The following is a 24,893-nucleotide window of genomic DNA, read 5'->3' as shown; positions in this document are numbered from 1 at the left end:
AGCTTTAATGCAGCAACCTTTCATCTCCCTGGCTAAGTCCTCTGCTGGTGTAAGCTGTCACATCATCATCAAGCCTGTATTTGGAACACAAAATTCATCTACTTTGTGTTGTAACTTCTTGAGATATCACAGCCACCAAGTAACTAGACAATCATCTCCAAAGACAAATCCTGTTAAATGCAATGAGATAGATAAAAGAGGCAATGGCTTCACTGACAAACTGTAGGTGGATCCTGTGGTAGTACCTAACCTTTAGACCTTACCTTGATCACAGTGAAACCAAAAGAAGTTTCTGTCACCTCTCATGTTGGCAAGATCTGTCCCCAGTTCCTCAGCTGGAGCTCCCAACTCAATCACAGAACACTGCAAGCCAGCCTAACATCAGAGACTGTGATGGTACCCAGGCAGCTTTTTACCTTTGGAAGTAAATAGGTGGTGATGCTGTTGGCTGCAGTTCATGGGAGTCTTACATGGTCAAAAGTTTTGCAGGATTCACCTTCTGAGTATGATCACAAGGGGGGCTGCAAGCTCCAGAAGTTTGTCATTGACTCATACAGAGTGAAGATTTCCCTGTGTGTTCCCTGGCCAACCCCCATAGGAAGTAATTTTGCTTTCTTCTGTTCTTTTAGAAATCAGAGCTTTGCTAGATGACAATTTATGATGAACATTTAGAACGCCTTTCCCTGAGAAGTGTACGTTAAAATAGGACACCTAGGTCCATCTATTCTACCACTGAACAGTCAGGTAGGAAATTTTAATTCAAAAAAGAAAATCAGAAAATTACCCCTGCAACAGTTCTTTCCTATAAAAATGGATTTTTTTGAAACATCCAGAAGTCCTGAAAGCAAGAACAGTCCACAACAAAATCCTGTTATTTCCTGCCTTCTGAAATACATTTCAGGAAGAGGCAGTTGCCTCCATCTCAATTAAATAAAATACAAGAGCATGACATGGCAGACAGGGTTGTAGAAAAATAGTCAGTTACAATAAATTATACTATGCAGAGGTGTTTTAATGCTTTAGAATAGTCCTGACACCTCACAATTAGTTTCTGTACACCCAGAGGGAGCATGGTGAGAAGGCAGGGGCTAGCCAGGGATTCAGGCAGGACCTGCTCTCCTGGATGAGTCCTGTGGCCCCAGTGATTCACTCTCTAATGTGGGAGTAATGGAACTGGCTGGTTTTGTAAATTGGTTTGAGATTTGCCCATAGAAAGTGATTTGTAGAAAGCATGCATCGTTTTTAATTCCACCTCCAGAGAATAATGGTACTACTCAGACTATGGGAAGCTCAGTATGAAGATAGCTTTTTGCTGGACCTAGGCCTTGATTTTTTTTTCCCTGTTTACACTGTGTATTTACTTTTTGCACTTCATTCAGAATAGATAATGAAAACAGTATAGTCTGCTTCCACTTTTGTTTCTGGAATAGATCAAAGACTTTAATAGACTCAGACTCAGCAGAACTCCAAATGCTCCTTTCAGTACAGATACAGCCAATTAAATGGCTCTGTTCGCTTTCAGGAGGATTACTTGAGATTTTATTATTTGCACTGCTCTAAATTCAGTCCTTAGAAGAGAGTGGACACATTCTGCCAAAAAAAAAAAAAAAAAAAAAAAAAAAAAAAAAAAAAAGAAGAGGAAAAAAAAGTGGAAAATAGCAAAGCATTTTTTCTGCATCTCTGTATTTCATGCAATCAGCCTTAGAAAAGTGAACTGCACTCCTCCTTATTAAAGCAGTCCTGTCCTTTTCTTTTTCTCCCCGCCTTGGAATTGCTACAGAGGGATAAAGTTCTGCATGGCTCACTCACTCACACAGTTGTAATAAGTCAGAGCAGGCTGGCTCCCTGCCCAACAAAACACAAACTCCCCTGAAGTCTCCAGCTTTTCCATGGCAACACCACAGTCATCAACACAGCAAACAATCACTCCAACCCCTTTTACTTCTCCCCTTGTAGCACAGGGAAGGATAGCATTGCACCCAGCCCATGGACCTGTGCTAATTATTGGGCATGAAAGGAGACGGTGATGGAGATCATGTAACCCTGTGCACGGAGCTTTATGTGAGATCAAAGGAAAGAAGAGGCACTGAAACACTTAACACTTCTCACTGTATTTGCTTAAATGAAAAGATTGCTGCTCCATGCTCAAGACATGAAACACCAAAAAGAGTAAGCACACTGAGACTGAATGAGGGTGCAAACAGCACTACAAAGCAAGAGTCTAACCCTGAGTAGAGCCCCTTGTCACCTGTCACTCCAAGGTGTGTAATAGCCTGATCCTTGCCACAGCTATTGATGTGCTGGGCCACTGCCTGGCTTTCAGAGATAACAGCAGAATGATGGTTCTGCAAACAGAATTGTTCCCCAGCTCTGCTGTGAGCAGTGCTGCTCAAGATCTTGGAGGAGGGAGCAGTTACTGCTCCAGCAGTTACAGTGCTGGGGCCCTGATCTGTCACTGCTTTGCACTGCCATCCTTCACACCTGTCCAAATAAAAGCCAACACCAGAGCTGAACACCACCATCCTCATCTGGTAGCATTTTACTCACACTTTGCATAGGTATATAAGACCTCACAAGCTGCAAGGCTATAGAAAATTAGGCCCAAAAGGCCCCAAAGTATCTTGCTTAAACTAAGAGCTAGTGGTTTTCAAGCTGTGGTCTGCAAACCCATGAGGGTCTGAGGACTACTTCTGAAGGGTCTGTGAAAGCTAAGTAAGAAAAGCAAGTCAATTGCCACGAGGCTTAAATTAGTTGTAAATGAACCTTCATATGTATTGGAAAACTTTTAGAGGATCTGTAGTTTATAAAAGATTGACAGGTATGTCCACAGACTTTGTATTCCCCTGTAGACACGGTAAAAACCTGCTCTGTTCAAGAAAAGCTACCTCGTTTTTGGATAATTTGAGGGTACATGTGACAGCATGGATAAGCATATGGGCAGTTCTCTGCCACTAAACCTCAGCAGTGTAAACTCAAGAATGGATATCGTTTTCCTAGCATATGCAATATTGGAATTTCTTTGGACTGAGATTTTTTGTTGAGCTTTTAGGCCCTCGTTAAAGTAAAAAAAGCTTTGTAGGCTGGAAATACCATAGGCCAACTAGCTCCTTGTGGACAAAGTAGTTTTTAAAGTAAATTGGTCCCCAAACAGCCATTTCCAATTCAAATCCTGATACGAAAGAATGTTCTTCAGGCTTTACAAAATTACTTAACTATTTTTGTAACATTTGAAAAAATTATTTATTTGGAAAAAGTTCAAAATGGAAATAATACTCCCAGTATTCAAGCTTAAATGTAGGTTGAGATAGTCCCATGCTTTCAATGTACCTGGCCTTGGAGTAAATCTGTGGAAAGGTGTGAACCTCTGCTGCAGGACAAGTGACCTTAGGGTGTCTGTCAGTCCCCACTGCAAAATCCTGCCAGCACTAGTCATTCTTCACTGACACACGTGTGACTGAGGCAGTGTGGGGCCACAGTCCCTTGTACAGAGCCCTGCAGCTTGTCTTGGTCCAGTACAACCTGTGGGAGGATTCATCCTTCCTTTGGGGCGAGTGGTACAAACAAGGATTCTGGGGGACTAGCAGCACCTCAGTTACATGTGTTTCAGTCCAAATTAGTGCAGAACCACTCTGAATCATAATCCAATCCCAGCCAGAATGTTTCGTTCAGACTTACATTAGAGCCATTTTGGTGTGGATAGCTTAAGAAAGAGGGTGAGTTTTCTACATGATAGACATACACATAGCTAAGGCAGGATTTGTTGCAACTAACGCAAATCTTGACACCTTAACACTGAGCTGAACTCTCATTGGCAAGAGAACCACTTCATCTGATACCCACAGTGTGATGAGCTCCTAATGATGGTATGTTCCATGTCATTTTAAGATTGCTTCACCCTGGCTGCTGGGTTACATCTGCAGTGCAGGCCAAAATGTAACCCACTGGTCAGTGTGTGTTATACATCCATTTCTGTGGCTCATCCACAGAGGAAATGAGTCTCTCAGCTACTACCCTGAAAGAGGTTTGTCCACCCACACTATGATAGCTTGTAAGTTTAATTCTAGAGGTCTCTGACCTCTAGAATTTGGTAGTGGTGAAAACAGTGGTTAGCATGCAAGTTTCTGTGTGTTAACATGAACTAGGACACAAAAAAAGAAGCAACCCTATGATTATGTACTGATGACCTGAACAAAGCCAGCCAACCCAAACTGAATTCTTCTATGGAAATTATTTTAAATTTGATTTTTTCTTATCTTAAGAAAATAACATTGCACTTTAGGGCTGAGGCCAGTCCTTTTTTCTTCAGTGGCAACATTAACACTTGTCTTCTGTATGAACAGGCTCATTTGTAAAATCCCAGTGGCTCCTACTGAGACACAACAATAAAACTTCCTCCTGGGACTCTGTGATGTACTGCCACAGCAGTCTCAGAACCTACAGACCCAGAAAAGCAATCTAGAGCTTTGCACTAGTCTGTCTCAGCTGTGATAAGATTCCTTTCAGTAGGCTGGGTAGCTCTAGGATGAACGTGACGTTCCCTCTGTCACTCCCTCGTGCGCCACTGGTGATGGCTGCAGATGTGTGTTAGGATGTTAGCCCCATGGGGCAGCCTCAACTGGAGGAGGTCAGATTGGCTTCCAGCAAGACCAGTAAAGCAAAGATCAAATGACTTATTAACCAGAGGTGAAATTACAGCCTTGTTGCTATTGGTACAGATTCTCTTCTTTCTCTCACTGCTGTTAATCAGAAGAAATTAATGAGATTGGGTATAAAACTGAAGGGTCCTGCCCTAGCCAAGGGTCTACATGATCATTTTCTGCTTTGTATCCAGCTGCTCAAGTTGCAAAGGCACTGTCTGCCAGTAGCTCAGACCTTTTCATTCTGCCATGCCAGGTACTCCTTCCCGTCATAGACAGATGGGGTGGAAGTTCTCAACCATCTGCCTGGTGTTCCTTGCAAGCAGAGGAATCACACCAGGAAAGCAAATGTGAAGCCCTTCATATCACCATCCTACATTATGGTTCATCCCTGCCCAGTCAGAAGTGTCCCTTGCCATCAGCCAGAGCAGCCCCAGGTACGAGTTGCTGTGGTTTGCATGCCTGCACCCCCATGACATGGGTGGGCTGTCTTCTGCTGGCTGACAGCCTTCAGACACACCAGTGGGCATCATCATCAGGGCAAGCTGCAAGTGTTCCAATAGGAACCAAACACTCCAGCTTAGCTTTGCTTTCTCTTTTTCAGGACTGTTTTCATAAATAAGCAGACTTGCTTCTGCCTGCTGTGAGTGGGAAAGGCACTCACTGTGTTTCTTGCTAAGCAGCCCATCCTGGCTAAAACTAAAGGCCTTAAGGGGCCCTCATAAGCACTGCTGGGTGCCTCCCTGTTGTGCTTGGTTTGGGAATAACTTGTGTGAAGCGTGAGTCTTTCTTATCAGTCAAGTTCCTCACTGGAACAGGTAGCCTGGAAAGGTTGTGGAGTCTGTCTCCTGGAGATATTCAAGAACCATCTGGATGCAATCCTGCGCCATAGGACACACAATCCTGCATCTAGAACAGTCCTGCTTGAACAGGGGGTTGGATCAGACAACCCACTGTAGTCCCTTTCAACCTTATCCATTTTGGGATGCTGAGTATCTGCATAACTAGACAGCCCTTTGCCTCAGTAACTGTTATGTAAAGTGAATTGCTGGAAATGTTTCTGTGATGCAAGAGCAGACAAAAAAAATAAAGGGGGAGGCAGCAAGGAGGAGGATTGATTAACTGGACTATCCTAACCATGTGTTACTGAGCAGTGCCACCAATAAAAGTAACTGAAAACAAACACTGACAGTAGCTGTAGCTCATTCCCATCAAGGAAACCAAATAAAATCTGATGGTGTAGAAATTACAGGATCTCTTCAGAAAAATGGTCTCATTAATAATGTTTCTGAGTGGTGATCAGAGGTATCCATGGCCTTGCATTTGAATTTCACTAGAGAAACTCTCTAAGGCACAGGAAACCTTTGAACAATCCATTTCTGTGCTATAGCATCTCAGTTATCAACACCAAGTATCTGTCACCAGGTCCTCACCACCTCAAAGTCAGTGGGATGGGGGAAGGACAAGAAGGTCTGCTGTTTGCAATGCTCATTGCCTGACAGAAGAGCATGCATACCTATTCTAACCTTTGCTCAACATTATGTCTCATGCCTCTCTGCCTCATGCTTTTACCAAGGCCCCAGTCTTCTTCCTGCCATTCCTTGATAAAAGGATAATAAATGCAGTAAAGATACTAATGTGTTAGGTTAGATTAGATTAGATAAGAGAGAGTTACAAAAGACCAGCAGAGTTGTTCATGCAGGACTTAAATGTCTCTGGCTCTAAGCAGCTTTGTTTTGCTTTCGGATCCATTGCTCCTGTAATATTGTACCTTTAAATACCATTTCAGAAGAAGCCAGGTCCTAATATGTAGTTCATTACCCTTGTGAGAGGCAAGGGCTCTGGCCTCCCCAGCAAAGCACTCACATTAAGTTGGTGCCCACACAACCTTCAAAGTGCACAGAGTGGTTTGTAAGGCAGGAAAAGGTGATGGCTGAAGAGGGATTAAGTGCTGAGGGAGAAAACCTCAGAGCATACCAAGAGACAGAAAAGCACAAGTTTTAGGTGGGCAATTGTCTTGCCTGCTAAATCAGGAGGTCTGGCCACTGGCTCCTGTTGCACAGCTAGAGTGGAGTCAGTCAAATTGGATCAGTTTCTTCCTTGGAAAATGACAAAAAATAATTCTACTGCTTCTTGAAAGAATGACTATCCTGCTTTGCATCAATTTGCTTTTCTAGTCCCAAGGTAATTTTTTCAAGCTTCCTTTGCTTAATTGTCATAGGATTGTACAGTGCTAGACACTCAAGCACTGACAGCAAAATTTCGCTCTCTTCCTCTGCCCTTCAGCTCTTCTTCTGCCTTGGGCTCCTAGCACTGGCTCTTAACACCGCTCTGAGATCGATGGTTACCATGTGTGCTGGGAAGTCCAGGCATCCCACCGCCCTGCAAGGACCGTGAGAAACAGGGAGTCTGAGATACAGAGTTTCAGTCTTAATACTGCATTTCCCAGCTGGGACCTGCCTGTGTGTGGTATGCCTAGACTCCTTTACAGGTAAACCCCTTTTCAATAAATTATTGCCTTTAATTTTTTAAAATACATTTCTAGTAATATATCTATAGAATGAAAAGCCAAAACAGAGGGACAGCAGAAACAGTGAAAGATCAGAAGGCAATGATAATAACTTAGCCTTCTCTAAAGGCCCAACACTTACAACACTGGCAAGAAAAGAGACTGGACTGTCTCCTGCTAGCAAAATTCAGGATTTTTCCTAGGCCACATTTACAAGCAAGGAAGGAAATGGGCCTTTTAGATTTATTCTCTAGTATTTCTAACTGTTCAAGAAATAAGAAAGCCTGTCTTTATACAAGGCATTTAAAATAGTGTTTTCACTGTACAGCAAACTAAAATGTCAAGTTAGTACTACAATTTCAGAAAGTAAATAGGTAACTACTTAGGTAAATACAAAGAATACTTTGTCCTCTGGCACTGATGGATGACTCATTGACTGATGCACTGATGTCACATGTCGGCTTTTTTTTTTTTTTCAGCCATGGCTCCAGCCTGTATTCTTGACTCCAGCAAAATCTCCTACGGATAAATGTTCCAGAGATTTTAGGCTGAGATTTAAAAATACAATTAGATGTCCAGTTCTCCTTGGTTTTAGTTCAGTACAGAGAAGATTTGATGCCTACATGTTTTAAGTCAAAAACATTTGGACTCCCGAGTGTTCCCAGACTGGTCATTGGGATGCAGGAAAAGAATTCAAGAGTCCAAGGGTCCAACTCCCAGTCATGGAAATAATGCTAACTCTGTATGAAGAGTTACCTTTCTAAGATATAATTGCTCTTCATTTAATGGCAGTTGCTTTAAATATACTGCACCTAGGTATGCACCACAGTTACATTATTGAACATTCAAGCAGCAAATAGGTGGTAGCACTCCCAAAACTGTGTTTACAGTTCAGAGACACTCAGATTCCAGAGTGAGTGAAAACGTAAAAGGTGACCAGGAGATCCTCCACATTTTCTGCCTTGCCTGCACCATTCAGTCCTATTTAAGAGTCACTAAAAATACAAGATAGTGGATGAACTACTATTCTTAAAACTTTGGTATGCTCTTAAGCATTTTCTGAATCAGACCAATAAATATGCCTCCTCCAGAATGGGGTCCACTTCCACAATGAAGCAGCACTCAAACAGAAAAGTATTTAATCATCTGTTTATTGTCACACACATTTCTTTTAGTATTTTTCTGAACTGGAGCCTAGCATTCACAACTGTATGCCCAGCCTGTGAGTGCTCATGGCCTGTGGTGAAGGGTCAAAGAACCTACAAGTGCCTTGTCAACTCACAGAAGCTTTTGCTCTAAGTTTCATGTCAGCGACACAGGAACTTTGAGCTCATCCTTTATAAAACTAGTAAGAGAAGAGAATATACTCAAGGTCATTAGATGTCCCATTTAAGCAAAAAAGCTGAAGACAGCTAGAGAAGCAGTATGAGTGAAGATGAGGAGAACATGTGGAAAACATGTGTTCAGCATGTCCCTCTCAGCCTGGCCCTCTGGCCTTTCCAAACTAGAAAAACAACATTATGAAGCAGCAGTGTCAGAAGCATGAAAGGAGAGATGGGAGGGCAATAACCCAGGTGAGAGGGGGTGCATGTGGAGGAGGAGACATGGCTTATAGCTTTAGGAAGTGGAGGAGGGGGACAGCAGAGAATAACTTTACCAGGGGAAGCGGGGGTGAGAGTGACTTCAGTGACCAAAAGTGGCAATGCAAGGCTGGGGTGAGGAGTCCTTCTGACCCGTGTCAAAGAGTCTGTGCTTTGATGGCAGCCTGGGAGACCCAAGCACAGACAGTATGTCCTGGGAGAGGGCTGCAAGAACCACATAATAAAGTGTTGCAGTAAATAGCCCCTTTGGTACAGCTGTCATCCAAAGGCTGTTATCCTTCAGAGGCATGACAGAATGAACACACATTCAGTACACTGGCAAGGGGGTTGTCAACCTCACTAGCCATCCTGGCTCTAGCAGGGTCCCTCAGATGTATTGTTGTGTGTGGTACAAATGTATGCCAAAGGCCTTACATATGGCTGGTTTATACAGAAAGTTTTAGAAGTACATACTGTTTACTCAAGGGACTGGATTAACTTCTGCAGAGCTATTCTGGTCCACCTGTAAACACATGGACTAAAGGGCCTTATGAAAAGTAGTTACTGTGTATTTCCAAGTGGCACCTTTTAAAACCTGAATATCTTGTGTTATGAATGCTGGGGGTTTGTTTTGGTTTCTAAGTACCAAAAATGACAGGATCATGCTATACAACTACTGGATACAGTTATTTTTTCCCCCAGTTCAGAGCTGGTTTTTTCCCACCAGTCCCCTAAGGCTGAAAAGGTTGTGTGTTAAACTTGTAGTACAAACTGCTGCTGGCAATTGCCCTCATCCCAATGCCCTTGCTTGGATGAATAGGAAGGTCTGTATGGGATTGAGCAAGGGGACGAGAGGGGAGAGGGCTGTGGTGCTCCCAGGCCTGCTTACACAGGAGCCCCACAGACATCAGCCCAGGCACATCTACAGCTTCCTTAGCTGCTGAGAGTGGCACTGATGGCATTCTAGGAGCTCCTCCATGAAGGATGGTCATGCCTAGTTTGAGGATAGCCTTCACACTGCACTTGAGCTGCGCTCTCAGATTCACCATCCACACACAGACTGTAGATTGTGCCTTCAGGTTGCCTCAGGCCACCCCTTGAAGGACAGTCTTGACTTACCCAAAGGGACAGAATTAACAGAGCCTGGAATTAGCCATTAGCTCTGTTTTCTAAACTATGACTTTGACAGAAAGCAAGAAGATTTTGTAGTAAAGGGGAAAAAAGCAGGAAGCTGGGGAGTGGGGGGGAGGGTGGGGAATGGAGGCAGAGTATGTCTGCAGCTGCTGGCCATCAAATTTCAATTCAATCAACATGACTGAGTTCCAGCTCCTGAAAAAGAGAGCTTTTGATGACATATTGACATAGCCTGAACTACAGTAGTCCAAGCGGCAGTGCTATAATTATAAGGATTATATTTAATACTGCGCTTAGAAATGAAGGCCTGAAACACTGTGACACTCTCTCTCTCCCTAAAAGCTGGCCAAAATATGTCCTAGGAACCATTATGGTAATACACAAATTTGGTAGGAAAAAAGAAACGTCAGAACTCAAATCGTTATAAAAGAGGATCATGTGGCTGGCAGCTCAGGTCTGTTGGGAGTTGAGCAGTGAGGAGGAAAAATGAGTGTGAAAGGAAGGGCAGTTGGATTTGCAGGAAAAATGGCAAGTAGTTTTTAAAAGTACAGAATCAACTGGTTTAAGGAAACAAGTAAATCGATAATTAATACACTACTTATTTGTGAATTTGGATTCTTTTTGTAGCATGCCGTGGACTTCAGCCAGGCTGAGGCCTGTTTGTTGAACAAAGACCAAACCCTGCAAATATTTCTTGACTTGCTTAATTCGACACATCTTGATTTCAGTGCGATTACCCATGTGTGCACAATTAAGCACACGCATAAGTGTTTCCGGGAACTGGGCCATGGAGGTAAGCGGCCGCCTGCTGAACACCAAGTCTATCTAGCTTGGAAGGATGTCGAACCAAAAGCTTTCAGAGAAGCAGAGAGAATGCATTTCTTTGGAAAACAAAAGAATTGTTTATAAACTAGCATAATGATCAGAAATAAAAGGCCTGATCCCACATTTGGCTGGTATTTCACAGTGCCACATCCACAGTATTTCTCATAGGCAGTTTCAGGAAGGGCAAATCAGATCATAATCAGGACTAAAAATGCAGATGTTGAGCTGCCGTAACAATGAGGAAAAGGGAAAAAAAAGGAAAAAAGAGTGAGGGGAAGGCAAGGCAAGGCAAGGCAAGGAACCTGAAGACGGTTTCTAAAGCAACAGAACCCTAAATAAATGGTCTGATTTTCCAAAGTGAAAAACATAAACTGAACAGCCCATGCAGCATTTTTGCCAACTGTCACTGAGGTGGTATTTCTAAAATCTGGTGGAATGACTCATCCCAGAACAACAACTGTTGCCAACAAGGTCTTTCCTTCAAGTCTAGATATTTGAATAAGGGAGATACAAAAACAAAATAAACAGAAAAATCAGGGGTAGCTTCTTGTCTTGGGGTTCAACTCTGAAGCTACCCATGAAGTCACCCAGTCTCCAAAGTGTCTCCCCAATCTACTGAGTAAGCATCCAGGTGATCCTCTGAGCCAGGGAAGGGATTGAGTAAACGTCCTGTTTGTTAAACCAAATTCTTCCTTCTGCACCTAGTCGCCACCTCTCACACCATGGATATGTGCAGGATGCATCCTCCTGATCCATTCTGCCCTCCACAGCAGCAAACATTACCAGGAGAAGCACAACCCTGCCAACAGGTAGCACAGTCCTCAGGTGGTTTGAGACAGACACCCTTAAACCCCGTGGGAGCAAGGCTGGACCAAAGACTCCACTGTTGTGCAGTAACCAAACACAGCCCTGTCAGCACCAATGAATGCCCTTCTTTGGCTAGTACAGAATGCAATGATTTCAGAGATGCTTTCTGAAGCAGTGTCATTTTGCTGAATAATTTATGTCTCTGAGTCTTCTGAAAATGAGCAGCATACACTTCAGTGCTGCAATAATACTATTCAGTGGAGACAGTGCACATTATGTTCAGTAAGCTCATTGCTTAAACACTGTTGCCATGACTATAAGAAAGTGATTATACTATTGTTTACAAGAGACTCTCAGTAAGTCATTACCACAGTAGCCAGAGTTTTGCCTCAAGTGAAATTTTTTCAGAGGGAAAAAAATAATCTCACAGGTATAATTAACTTTGTGATCAAGATAAACCATTGAAAGGCTTTGGAAAGTGAATACATCCTACAGTGAGGAATGAAAATAAGTAAGGTTCACCAGTGTCTCAGGACTGTTGACTTACTGGTTTTCTGACTGTTTCATGGGTAAGTTCCATTGAAAAGAAAAGCCCTGCTAATTAAATAACTGTTACAACTGATTTATAGGGCAAGCACCAATATAGGAGTTCAACTGTGATGGGTAATGCTATAAAAACAAACCACTTAGTACATAATGGAAGGGGAAAAAAAAGACTTTAAAATTTTGACTTAGAAAAAACATTTGGGATTATAAAATATGGCTTTTCAGTGTCCTGGATTGAAATCAATACCCAGAACACTCAGTTCTGAATCCTCTAGTGCATATACATGTACAAGAGTCCAGTACACGACCTCTTTATCTCAATAACATGGTGATGATCAATAGTTTCCAAAAGTAAGAAGCAATTCTGAAGCTGTCGGAAAGTCATCCTCACATTTCCTATGATCAGTAACAGGCCAGGAACACAAAGCAAAGAGATGATTAATAGAGTGCTGGACTAGGAGTCAGGAAATCTGGGCTCCGTTCCCAGCTCTGCCACTGACCCGCTGTTCGGCCTTGGGCAAGACACTTGACCTTTCTGTGCTTCTGTTGCTCCTTCCATTCTTTGTCTATCTTGTCTCTGGAGGCACTGAGCTACGCAGGGAAGGGCACAATTCTCACTGGGTGTTTGTATAACACCTACTCCAGGGAGGTGGCCACAGAGATCTACCATAAAGCCAGGGTACCACCAGGATGACTCTTGCACAATAGCATGTTTTGTTTCAAAACAGAATGGCCATGATGAATGCTCTCGGGGTTTCATCTGCCAGTCCAGGATCTTACCGAGTCTTTTAGCCAGCTTCAGGCTCAGGCAGCAGGTAAATGGGTTTGCACGATCTATATCCTCACTTGTCAGAAGCACTTTCACATTGATTTCTAATTGGTACTAATTTCTCTCCACCTTGATTCAGCTGGGTTTGCAAGCAGATCAGAATTATAACTGAGTGACATAGATAGAAATAGCTACAGGAGCCATTTCTGAATACAAGGAATTTCTTTAGGGAAATGCCAACACCTGTAGGTGAAACCACAGGCATGAGGGTGTTTTCAAATTAAAACTAAAATAAATTATAATTTTTATGTAAGTGCATTGGAATTTTGCATAAATTATTCAATTAAGCAGTATTTCTTAGTGTTTTTCTCACCCTGAGCCCTAAATGTGAACCATCCTCCATTACTACCAGATGGGAGACAACACATGCGGGGCAAGGTGGCTCTCACCTGCTTTCACTGGGGAGCAGCTGCAGCCTCAGAGACTTGTGTATATACTCTCAGTTCAGTCCCACTCTGCTCCCAGTTAGCTGAAGCATCAAGTACATGAAACTTGGACACGGAAGACTTAATAGGGGATTAATTTGAACACATACCGATGCAGAATCAGGGCAAGTAAATCAAGAAAACATAAAGCATACACATTCATGAATATGAAAAGATATTTAAAAAATACTTTTCTCTGCTAAAAACAAAGGTCGCTGCCAAATCTTGCACTTTTATTGTGAATATTGGCAATATGGTGCCATGAAAACCTAGGTCTGGAGTCATGTGATTATGTAAAAGACCCATTCAGGTTTGTATTTCCAATACTCAGATTTGTGAGTCAAATTCTGAAAAGGTCATTTGAAGCTTCTCCAAGCCTTTGTCAAAGCAAACATTCAAAACTCCTGTTTTAGGCTCCATCAATAATGAATTTGGCTTCTGAGCAATAAAACTCACCATCACATCTCAACTCACTTTACAGAAGTGATAAATAGTATCTTTCATAGAAGAAACTGCGGTTTATGGAAGTGAAATAAGAGGAGTGATCTGTTGAATAGATCCTAGAGTCAAAGTGGAAACAGTTAAATTTCAGTTTACAGCATGCTCACCTAAAAGCAGTTGCTTGAGAGTTGCAGGTATTTTGGTTTAGGTACTAGTGTTGGCACTACAGTACAAATATGGACTGATTACCTGCATCTAAAAATACTTCGGAAGACCTGGACAAGGTATAACAAATTTACAAGTTGGCTCTATAGCAGCTATAGGAACCTTTCTAATAGTAATCTAGGGCATAAATAGTTTATGTTTTTATTAAAAAAAAAAAAAGCACAGAAAAAAATCTATATCTTAGTACTGCTAAGTTGAATCTAAATTGGATCCAAATCTCACTCAGCACCAGCTCCTTCTTTTCTGCAGCCAAGACTACTGCCTCTGTCACTGCTGAAAGCTGTTCCAAACTGAAGCAGCATGACATAGGTAAGACCTTTTTCAGGTTTACAGACTGTGATTAAGGTTTGTGGGAAATACAGACCTGTCAAGAATCCCATCAGCCTCATCTTACTCCTGCTGGGAGTACCACCACTGGGAATTCATACAGGTGAATGCTGACATGCAGACACCAGAGAGAGGTCAAAGAGCAAAGACCTGATTCTTCTTCTCTTCAGAGCAGCCAGGTGGCCAAAGCTCTTGTAGGCACCATGCAGCTGATTTTATGCCCTCTAAGGTGTTACATAAGTGGTTGCTTTAATCACCTGCTTGAATTCCAGGATATGATCGTGTCAGGTCATTGACATGTAGAGTTGAACCTTCACCAAAACCCAAGGTGTGCTGGTGAGACTGCACCACCAGAAAAGTTAAAGCACAGAAGGGAAATAGTGGCACAGCAGGAGACATTTGCATGACCACAGAGACACTTTCTGGCAGAGGTGGCACCTCTATGCCAGTGCTTTGTTAGCTGCAGCAGCTTGCCAGCTTCCAGCTCCTCCTACACCACACCGGGAGTGCAATATGAATGAAGCAGTGGAGATACTACCCTTCCCAAAGTTGTCAAAAGGACCTGGATGGAGCAATTCTTTTCCAGTAGTGAGACAGTGGTGAAGTTTCAGTTCTACAAGGCAGCAGACTTAATAAGAAGAGCAGACTCCAACTGGCCTCTGAAGACAATATCTTGGTAGAAGGGACTGCTGACAGCAGTTAGGAAGAGAGGCACTGTGGCCTTTCTTAACCTGCTGACTAACCCAACTGCTGGGGCTTTTTTTGGTCACTGCAACCTAACTGAACCCCATATACTCCCTCTGCAGGGAGTGCTCTTTGAGAGGGGAGAAGTACCAATAGTGATGTGAGTCAAAATTATGGCAAAACAGCTTCTCTGACTCAGACATCCTTGTCTAAGGTTCAGATTTCCCCACAGAACAGCTCACATTTTTGCTGGAGTCCCACTTTTCAAAGAAGAACAAACAGAAGCTGAATATCACTTTCCTTTGTTGTGGTGCTACAGAAAAGGGACTCAGTTTGAGTACTGCAGGGGATGCAAGAACTCTGTCAGAGGACATGCCGTAACAGCCACGGATGTTAATAAGCCCATGGGTTGGCCTTGGAGAGCACATCAAGTCCAGGCAGAGACATTGTTCCTCTGCTCACTGCCTACAGAAACTTTGGTGGTGGAAACAGTCTCTTAAACAGTTTCAGAATGGAGAAGACTTTCATTAAATGTATTCAAAGCTGAAAAAGCTTTAAAGGGTGCAAGTGATTTGATGGGAGAGGTAGGCCTGAAAAGTATCCTACATAATAGCATAAATTTAACAAATTCATTTGTTGAAATCCTCATTAAAAACAGCTTCTATGCAGCTTGGTCTGGAAAATATTTTCACAGTTAAGGGGAAAAAAGATTTTAAAATGGCACCCATGTCCATCCAAAGCAAACGGCTCTCAGCAGGCCAGAGGGCCCATAATAGCAGACCAATGTTTTCCACCCACATAAGCAATGTGACTTACTCCTTTTACCTGACTCAGCTACATAAATTGTGATCGTCAGAACAGAGCTTTGCTTCTGCAGAAGCCCAAGGAGCAGAGAGCAGTCCTTTATCTCACAAACAGAATTGCTTTGGCACCAAACTTTGTGTCAGTGAAAAGACTGCACTGTAGCTTTGCAGAATGATTTGCGCTTTAATCCACCTGTCCTCACCACGCCATAATGTCACTTCACCCCACAGCTGGTCACCTTATCCTGCTTGCTTCAGAGCATTTCCAAATGTTATGTACATCCACAAAAAATGCAGGTATTTCTGCAGGGGGCCCGGGCAGCCAAGCAGCAAACAAAACAAAGAACTTGGGAGATGGGGATAAGTGTCAGCTTGGGCAAAGATACCAGAGTACAAATGTGCCTCTTACAATACTCAAGGATCTTTAACACTAGCACAGAGGAGGCCAAGCCTCAGCAAACACAGTGTAGATCATCAAAAAAAAAAAAAAAAAAAAAAAAAAAAAAAAAAAAAAAAAGTCCTAAGGAAATTAATTCAGGATCTCCACATAAAATAACTGCCTAAATGGAGGTTTTACAAGTCAGTCTTGGCTCTTGGTACCAGACAGGCAACCCTGGTTTTCACTGAGGTCCTCTGGGAACTGGGACAAGCCCACTGACTCTTCTAGATTTGTACAGCTGTTGATGAAAATTTAGGAAGCAGGAGGAGTTAACACATTCCCTTCTTCCTTGGATATATCACTTTTATGGGATGGTTTTCCCTTTTCTTTTTTCACCTGCTTGCAGACTATATCTGGGGAGCAGGCCACTTTTACAGTCACTTTTCAAGTACAGAAAATATTAATGTATTTAATTTCTATTTTAAATGAATTCTTGTAATGATGATAAATCCAGCACAACTGTGAGATGGGTGAAAGTAGAACAAGTCACCTGTGACTGATGACAAACATCGCTTAACACACCCAGAGCCACCGGGGTGATGGCTGCAATGAAATGACCTGGCGAGAATAATCCACTAATGCCTATGAGATAGAGTTCCCAGCTGTCACAGAGCAAAATGAGCAGTGCTCAGCCTGTGTCAGAAGGACGATGGGATGAATCGGCTGCCAGAGACTTGAAACTGCAATGCAAGAAGTTTAGTATTACCAGTTCAGTGCTTAAGGCATTGAGGAATGCCCTCCAGAGCTAACTGTTTACATATAACGTAAACAGTATAAACAGCTAAGTGCCGAAGGACATATACATACATATAGATGTATGTATAAAAGAAAGACAGAATATTTTATCTGTTCCACTCTGCACCACAAAAAGTAACAACATCACATAAATAAACAAATGTCAGCTCTTGGGAAATGCATGAAGGCAGAAAGTACAAAAGCTTCCCTAGCTGCGTCCCGAAGAATAAATCTCTCATTCACACACGCCCACATTCATTGGTCCAGCTAAAAAAATCTGATCTCCAGTCAGCAATTAGAAAATGCTGTTGCTAAAGATACTTTCTCAAAAATCAAAGTAACAATGTTAAATTGAGGCCAAACCAAACTCCTCTAAAAACTCTCTCTTCTGCCAGTTCTAAACTGCCCACTGGGAAAAGATAATTATCAAATAATAGTACCAACAATGTCAGATAATCACTTCAAGCTCTTTGATACGTTCAAGGAAACATTGTTTCAAATGTTACCAAGTGTCAAATATTTACTTTTGAGTCCAACTGTGTAAATGACCCATCCAGTGCCACTAAACACTGCAGGCACATGTGTAACAAGAGCAGTGGGACCTGCAAAGCAGAGGAAACAACCCAGCTGGGTTTTGCAGACAAAAGAGCGTCCTGGTAGCCAGAGCTCCCCAGCGAGAGTTATGACTGCCTTTGCACTTATCTGTGTGGAGCTGTGGGGTTTTTTTTAAACTGGCGGATCTACAGCAAGGCATAAGGAGCTTTACATTCCCCTTGGAGTCGGCTGTGTGTCCAGTCTCACATGCTTAGAGTGAGACTCGAACCCGTGCTCCTGTCTTGTACTTCCCTGCGCTAGAGCTGTACCTGCCACAAAACTCCGAGCTGCCCCTTGCTCCAGGACCCTGAGCACCCTGTCTGCTGCAAGGAATAAATCTGGAATCAGAGGGATAGCACATATAAGGCATGCACTGGATTTCCTCTTGAGAATCACTACAGAGAGGATGAATTCTGCTTAGAGATTGTTCTCTTCCCATCCATTTACAATGCACAGGACAACAGGCTTAGTCTACCTCGTCCTTCCTCTTCTAGTACCCTTGGAATAACCGGCAGGGATAACTCCTTTTCCAGCTATTGCTGGAATTGGAATATTGGAGGAAAAGCAAGACTCTGTTCTTTCCTGGTCCTGCCCTCTGAATTTTCAAGAACAGGAAAAACAAAGCTGTACTACCTCAAAGCCGCATGAGCCTCAGCCACTTTAATTCACCCCACTCAGACACTGTGTTTGGCTATTCCTTGTTAATATTTGCAACACTGTTGCAAGGAGCTCTTGGGACGGAGAAGCTGTACCTCCGCAACACAGAGGTGTGACTTTGAACCAATGCCTTTCTCTGTTTCCTAATCAGAGCAGCAAATGAGGAAATGTCAGTGTCAAGCATAGAGTGGGAGGATGTGCAGTGACACCTTACAACAATGCTGTTCCATCAGCCAGCATTTACTCGGTGTCAAAACATGGTTCAGGGCCCCAAATGTCATGCTCACTGAAGTCACACACCTTGTCAGCATGATTACCGAAGGCTGGTGTGCAAAAGTGATGGGAACTTTGTCAGACCTTTTGCTTCTCAAGGTCACGTGTATGTGGAGTTTTCTGGGAGGTAATGCAACATGCAACACAGAGCGAGGGCTGTGCATAGCATCTCCAGCAAGCAGCAGGCTAATAGCCATTAGTGATATCTCAGAAACAAGAACAACCTCTCTGCACTTAAAAGATGAAAATCTTTCAGTATTTTCTTGGGAGTTGTTTCATTTAGCATTTCCAAACAGCTGTCTCCAGCTATTTCATAATAATAGTAACAACTAGCAAAAATAATATTCAAAACAAACAAACAAAACAAACAAACAAAACAAACAAAAAAACCCCCTCACATAGGCCTGTTGCCTGATTTCTGAAAGTGAATTTTTCTGAGATGTACACTATTAGGTAAAAGCCTTTTTTTTTTTTCCCCATATGGCAAGTGCAAAGCATTACATTAATACACACTGGAAAAATAAGATAATGGCTTTCTTGATTGTGACGAGGAATGTGGGGAGATTTAATCTGAACACTGAGTCAGGTGGAAGCGCCTAAACTCCCCTCGGACACAATGTTATCGCATTTAACGCTTACATCATCACCCTCACGAATGATGCTGAGTAACGCAGTCCCAAACGTCGATCCACGCACCGCACGGGTAAGGAGGGAGAAACGACCACAAAGGTCCCGTTTTAGCATACGTCAGGCACTAAGAAAGATAAGTTTGATGTCTGGAGCAGAGGGAGCGATCTATTTTCAGCTGTTCGAATAGCAGCCGCGGGCCTATCAGGATGCAGTCACTCCTCTCAGTGTTTCGCATGTGTGCCGAGAATCAAGAGTTGGGAGGCAGCACAGCGGAGCAAACGTCTTCAAAAGCGTGGTGCACTGACTGCTCGTAATAAAGTAACAGGAGACAAGGCTTCGCCTCCTTGACATGTTCAGAGCAATTTCCAGTTGAAAAAGGTCAGCGTATCATTTACAGAGCGGCAGTGCCTGGAAAACTCTCGTAACTCTGCTCCGCGAAACCCTCGGGGTGACAGCAACAGCCTGGGCATCGCTGCCGAGGCCGGCGCTCGGAGCTGCTCCGCTCCGCTCCGGACAGTGCCCGCTGCCCGGGCTTAGGCACTGCCCCAGCTCCAGGGGCACGGCTGCGAAACGACCTAAAATAGGTGCCTGAAGGCCTGGCGAACGGGATGGAGCGGGGCAGGGATCCTGAACGCGGGTGATACTCGAGCGCTACTTTTGACCCTCGCTCGGGGACGCGCTGACAGCGTCGGCTGCCGCTGCCCTGCTCAGGGATGCCGCTGTCACCGCCTCGGCAAGGCGCCACGGCAGAGGCGCGCGGCGCGTTTTTAGGTGCACAGCACGATGTAAAAAACCCCAAAGCAGCGCCCAAGCAGTCCCAAATCCCTTCGAAGAGCACACACACACACACGCCTTCAGCCCCCCGAGCTCGGCGCCCGCCCACACACTCGACGCCGTCGGGGGCCCGCACCTGGCAGGGCCCGCCCCGCGGCGCAGCGGGCCGAGCCCACGGACGCGGCCGGGCCCGCGGGACGGCGCGGGCAGGGCGGGCGCCCCGCGGGGCGAGCGGGGGCTCGGCGCGGCGCCTCCCCGCCGGCAGCGGGCGCTGTGACTCACCGCCAGGAGCGCCGAGGCGCGCTGCTCCCCCGCCGGCTGCTCCCCGTTGATGCCGCCGTTGCCGAGGAGGTGCTGGTGGTAGTCCGGGGGCGCCGCGCCGGCGGCAGCGGCGGCGGCGGGGGCGGCGGCCGCCTTGGGGTGCTTGCCGGCCTTGCGGGCGCCCTGCCCCTGCTGCACGAGGTGGAGGAGCTGCAAGGTGCTCTCCCGCTCGCGGTCGGAGCTCTCGGCGCGGCCCCGCTCGTAGCGCCCCTCGCAGCTGAGGTGGTGCTGGCGGCAGACGGCGATGCGGGCCCGCAGCCGCTCCACGATGGCGCTGTGCACCCGGGGCGCCGCCGGGCCCCCCCCCAGCAGCCCGGCCCCCAGCCCCGCGGCCTGGGGGGGAGCCGTGTCGCCCATTGCTGGCTGCCGGTCCTGGCCCTCCGGATGGGTCGGTCCTCACTGCCGCATGGAGGAGGGCGGGGGGGATGGGGGGGGAGGCGGGGGCAGCGGCGGGAGCCCGAGCCCGGGGGCTGGCGGCGGGGCGGAGGGCGGTCAGCCCCGCGCCCCCAGCCCACCCCCGCCCGGCCCCCGGGCGGTGACGGCCCCGCGGGGGGTTGACAGATCGGGGGGCGGGAGGGGGTCGCTAGGGGTGCGCCAGCATCGGCCGGCGGCAAGGGCGGGGGTCGGGCCCGGGCAGCCCCGACCGAGGGGCGCCCGGTGAGGGGGGGACGGCGGGGCTCCGCCGGCTGAAGAGAACGGGGGAAAAAAAAAAAGCCAAATAAAGCGAGCCGCTGCCTTCAAAATGAATCCCTGGACGAAGGAGCTCTCCGTCGGGAATGAGTGAGACTTGGCAGGTTTATTTGGTTTATTTTATTTCGGGGGAGCGGGGGGTGTTATTCCTTGAAGTGAAAATTTAAGGCATTGCCGTGGTCGGCGGCGCGGAGAAACCCCCGGCGGACCGAAAATCTAATCTTCGTAGGTTAGCTGGAGTGGGTTTGTTGGGGTGTTTCTCTCTCTCTCTTTTTTTTTTTTTTTTTTTTTTTTTTCTTTTAAGTCTTTAGTAAATGTGCAAATAAAGAGCCGGGGAAGGAGGAGAAAGAGGAGGAGGGTCGGGTTAGTTTAGTCTTTGTGCTTTCTCGCTTCTCTCGCCCGCTCGTTGCTGGCCACTCTGCGGCGTGGTGACTGTGTCCGGCTGTCTGCCGCTAAACTGTAGTTCCTCTAAAAATCAGAGAGACAGATCCCCCGGTCCGGAACAATGTCAGTCAGTGGACTTCCAAACCACGATTCGCCTTCACTTAAGTCAGCCACTGGATAAATCCGTATTGCTTTCAGTGCTCATCTCCCCGCTTAGTATTAAGCAGCAAGCTACGGACACAGGCAAAGAACTCCTCTCGCGTACTTTCCCTTTTACTCCCAGATATCGAACAGTTTCAAGTACAGTTTCAAGAAAAGCACGGAGGAGGGGGGAGAAGGGGAAGAGGGGGGAAGAAACCCCACACAAGCAACCCAGCCCCTCTTCAGACAGTAATTACAAACGGAGAGTTGCACTTACAAACTTCCAGCATTTTGCCCCCAGAACAGTCCAGCAGCCACTTTTCCTTTGTGTTTTTGCATATTCCATGCCCGCGCCGGCGGGCGGGTGTTTGCGGAGCGCTGTCGGCGCTGCCGGTGCCGGAGCTGCCCGCGGCCCCTCCGTGCGGCGCGGCGCGGCGCGGAGCAGCGCGGAGCGGAGCGGGGGCGGGAGGCGGGTGTCACCGACACACAGCGCGGCCGGGGACGCGGCGCCCGCGAGGCCGGGGCGAGGCGCGGAGCCTCCCAGCGGCCGCCGAGGGGAGTCGGGCTGCCGCTGCCGCTCCCCGGGAGGTACGAGCATGGGAGGAAGCCAAGGAAATCCCCGCTCCCCTCCTCGCCCTCTACCTGGGTGCCGGGCCGGGCGCGGAGCAGCTGCCGAGGAGCGCAGCCTCCCGCGCTCTCCTTCCTCCCCCGGCGGCGAGCCTTCAGGCGAGTACGAGGGAGTTCTCAAATAAATCACGGCGCTGCGCTCCTCTACCAGCTGGATTTCTCTGGAACAGACGGTATAAAAACAGGCGGCGCGTTCTAGGGCGCTCGCATGCACGGGACGAGTGCACGACGCGAGGTCAGGCTCGGGATGTGGGAGCTCCGGCGCTGACAGGAGCTTCTTGGGTGTCCGGGGCAAGTCACGTAGCGCCTGCACTGTGGTTCCTCCCCGGGAAAGCCGCAGGCTTAGTGCTTCTCTCGCCCGGCTCCTCTATTTAGAGCAGGGCAATTTTAGACTGCGAGATCTGGCCTCTCGAGCTGGCCTTGCTGCAACTGGCAGCCGTCAGGTTCTGCGTGTTGGTGTAGGTGAGCTGCAAAGGAGGATGCAGAAATAGCTGGGAGCTGGCCGGCTTTATTAAAGCAATATACTGTTGTACTACTGTGGCTGCATTAGCCAAATTCCCAAATACCTCTGGTAATAATAAAAATGGCCCCCAAGCACGCAGAGACACATCCCTGATGGAAAACCTCCAAGGTCTTTTGGGACTGTACAGCCCTTAGTAGATGGGTGCATTATCTCTTTCAGTTCTGCAACAGGTCCAGTCAGAAAAATACACAAATTTCATCTCAGCATACCGAGACCATTAAGCTGAGGATGAGGAGGAACTGACAATAACCCTCTCAGGTGTTTTTATCCCCTTCCAAGGTCATGCAAATAAATGCTTTGAATGCCAGTGATGAAGTGACACATTCCTGGAAAATCTCCCCGAATATAAAAGGTATGCAGCATTAGACATACGGGAAATATAAAACCCCTCACTTTCATGACCCCCGTCTCCTTCATGCAGCAACAAACATCAGGGTTTATTGCAAGATGTGGGTTTCCAGGTTCTGGCTTGGTGAGCATCAGCCAGAGCCTCCAGCCCCATGTTTGTTTCAGCAGATGCTTTGAGACTTTGCTGAGGGATAAGGTCTGTGGGAGAGGGTTTGGGGCTGTGCCGCCTTCAGAGGAAGGCATTATTGCTAACAGGAAAAGCGTTTTTTGTTGTTGTTTAACCTTGAACAACTGAGGAAGAGTGGGTTATTACTTGATATGTAACAGTAGCTTGAATCTGTTGAGAACAGTGGGTTGGCACAGCTGGAAAATTAAATTATAATGTTTGTAAAATAGTAGACAATGTTACCTTTGCTTCAGGCCTTGCTTGGGCTTTTATTTGTTCTGTACAGCTCAGATGTCATTACTGTGCTTAAGGGGGTCAGTCACAGAACACATGTGCAACAGTAACACACGAATCTCATGGAGAATAAGTGAGAGTGTTTTAAATGATGGCTTATCTGTTTTTCAAAGTGGCTGTGGGAATATGAAATCCATGGTTCTGCTCCGGAAGCTACCAAGACAACTGGAGGAATTCTCTCTCGCTCTTACAAGACTTCATAGAACACAGAGAGTGATCTTTCCAAGCAAAGAATATTTTTTTAAATTTTAACTTGAGACGTTTAAGATGCGCTTTTTGCCAAGCAGCATCTCGAGAGTTCGGTCTGCGTGTGATCTCTCCCTTCCGAGGCGAAAGGCAGCGGCTGCGGGGCTGCGCGGCGAGCCCCGCTCGCTCAATCCGCAGCAAATGCTGCCCCTGGTGTTTCCGAGCAGGAAATACCCCACAGCCATCCCTCGGCTTCCCAAATTGTGTTCAGGAGACCCTGGCGAATGTCACCAACCACTGGATACTGCCATCAGTCTTGGACTGGTTGGCTGTCAATTTTCTTAAAAGCAAACGGTTCCTAACACGTTGTAACATCCATTGCGATTAGTGGCATTCTCATAAGCACACTCAGGATAAAACAACCTAAGAGGTCCTTGAACAATTAATTACATTATTCCTTCTGTTGACACTAATTTGTGACCTTTTTACCTGACACTGTAATCTCACCTGAACTGTCATGCTTGAGCATTTTTTTATGTTTGAATTCCCTACTGCTGTTGAAGCTCTGAGTTTCCCAAAGCAGCAGCCCCCTCCAGATGAGAAAAGCACTTATTTGTGCTGGGTTCACAGCCAGGAATTCTCACCATAGACATCCCATCGTGCTAATAGCTTTCCAAAATGGAACAAAAAGACTGTGCTGAACCTGTGTCACCTAAAATCTTGAGTGCATGCTTCAGTCTCAGCACATGCCTCATTCCTCTGTGCTTAGAAATCACATATCAAATTGCTTCAAAGTTACATTAACTCCACTGGAATGGCATATACTTAATATCAATCCTACAGAGGACTTTCTGAACTCGGAGCTTTGAATTGTCAGCCGTTTCCATTATTTACTTTTCAGTGAGAGTTCTTTGCCCTTTGCCATTTTGATTTCCTGGGGTATTCCCTGCTAGGCTCATGTACGATGCTGCTCACCTGGCAAATTGTTTAACTTTGAAGCAGAGTCTGACTGCACCTGAGTCAGTTTTCTCATCTTTAAATTTTGGGCACAAGCTGCTTGCAATTGCTGCTTTATTTAAACTGTGAAGTAAGAAATCTTGAACAGAGCATTCATGTTTGTTTGTTGGGATTTTGTTTGTTGGTTTTTGGGTTTTTAAACTAATAATAATTAATCCATAGAAACTGTGTTTATGTCTTATTTAATGAACAATAGGGGAAGAAACCCCAAACAATCCCATGCCACCACTTACTACCTAGACAATTACCAAAATTCACATCAACTATTCAGGGAAGTGGAACCACTGATGGGGTTATTATCAGGTTCTTTTAATATAATTTC

At 45.7% G+C, this 24,893-nt stretch overlaps 1 protein-coding gene and 1 long non-coding RNA gene across 2 annotated transcripts in view; both read right to left on the bottom strand.

Annotated features, from left to right (window-relative positions):
* MAML2 (mastermind like transcriptional coactivator 2) overlaps window positions 1-20,552 on the bottom strand; it is a 209,605-nt gene extending 189,053 nt beyond the window's left edge. The window contains exon 1 of the mRNA XM_058018572.1: window positions 20,157-20,552. Coding sequence (XP_057874555.1) covers window positions 20,157-20,552 — 396 coding nt within the window. The remainder of the gene's footprint in view (window positions 1-20,156) is intronic.
* A 438-nt stretch (window positions 20,553-20,990) lies between these two features.
* Window positions 20,991-21,836, bottom strand: LOC131097101 (uncharacterized). The gene is made up of 2 exons (XR_009116038.1): window positions 21,688-21,836; window positions 20,991-21,500 (listed from the first exon to the last, which is right to left on the bottom strand). It is a non-coding gene; the product is annotated as an uncharacterized LOC131097101 (long non-coding RNA).
* Between the last annotated feature and the right edge of the window lie 3,057 nt (window positions 21,837-24,893).

Source organism: Melospiza georgiana, chromosome 2 (assembly GCF_028018845.1).
Source record: "Melospiza georgiana isolate bMelGeo1 chromosome 2, bMelGeo1.pri, whole genome shotgun sequence".
Classification (NCBI taxonomy): Eukaryota; Metazoa; Chordata; class Aves; order Passeriformes; family Passerellidae; genus Melospiza; species Melospiza georgiana.
This window is presented reverse-complemented; position numbering and strand designations above follow the sequence as displayed.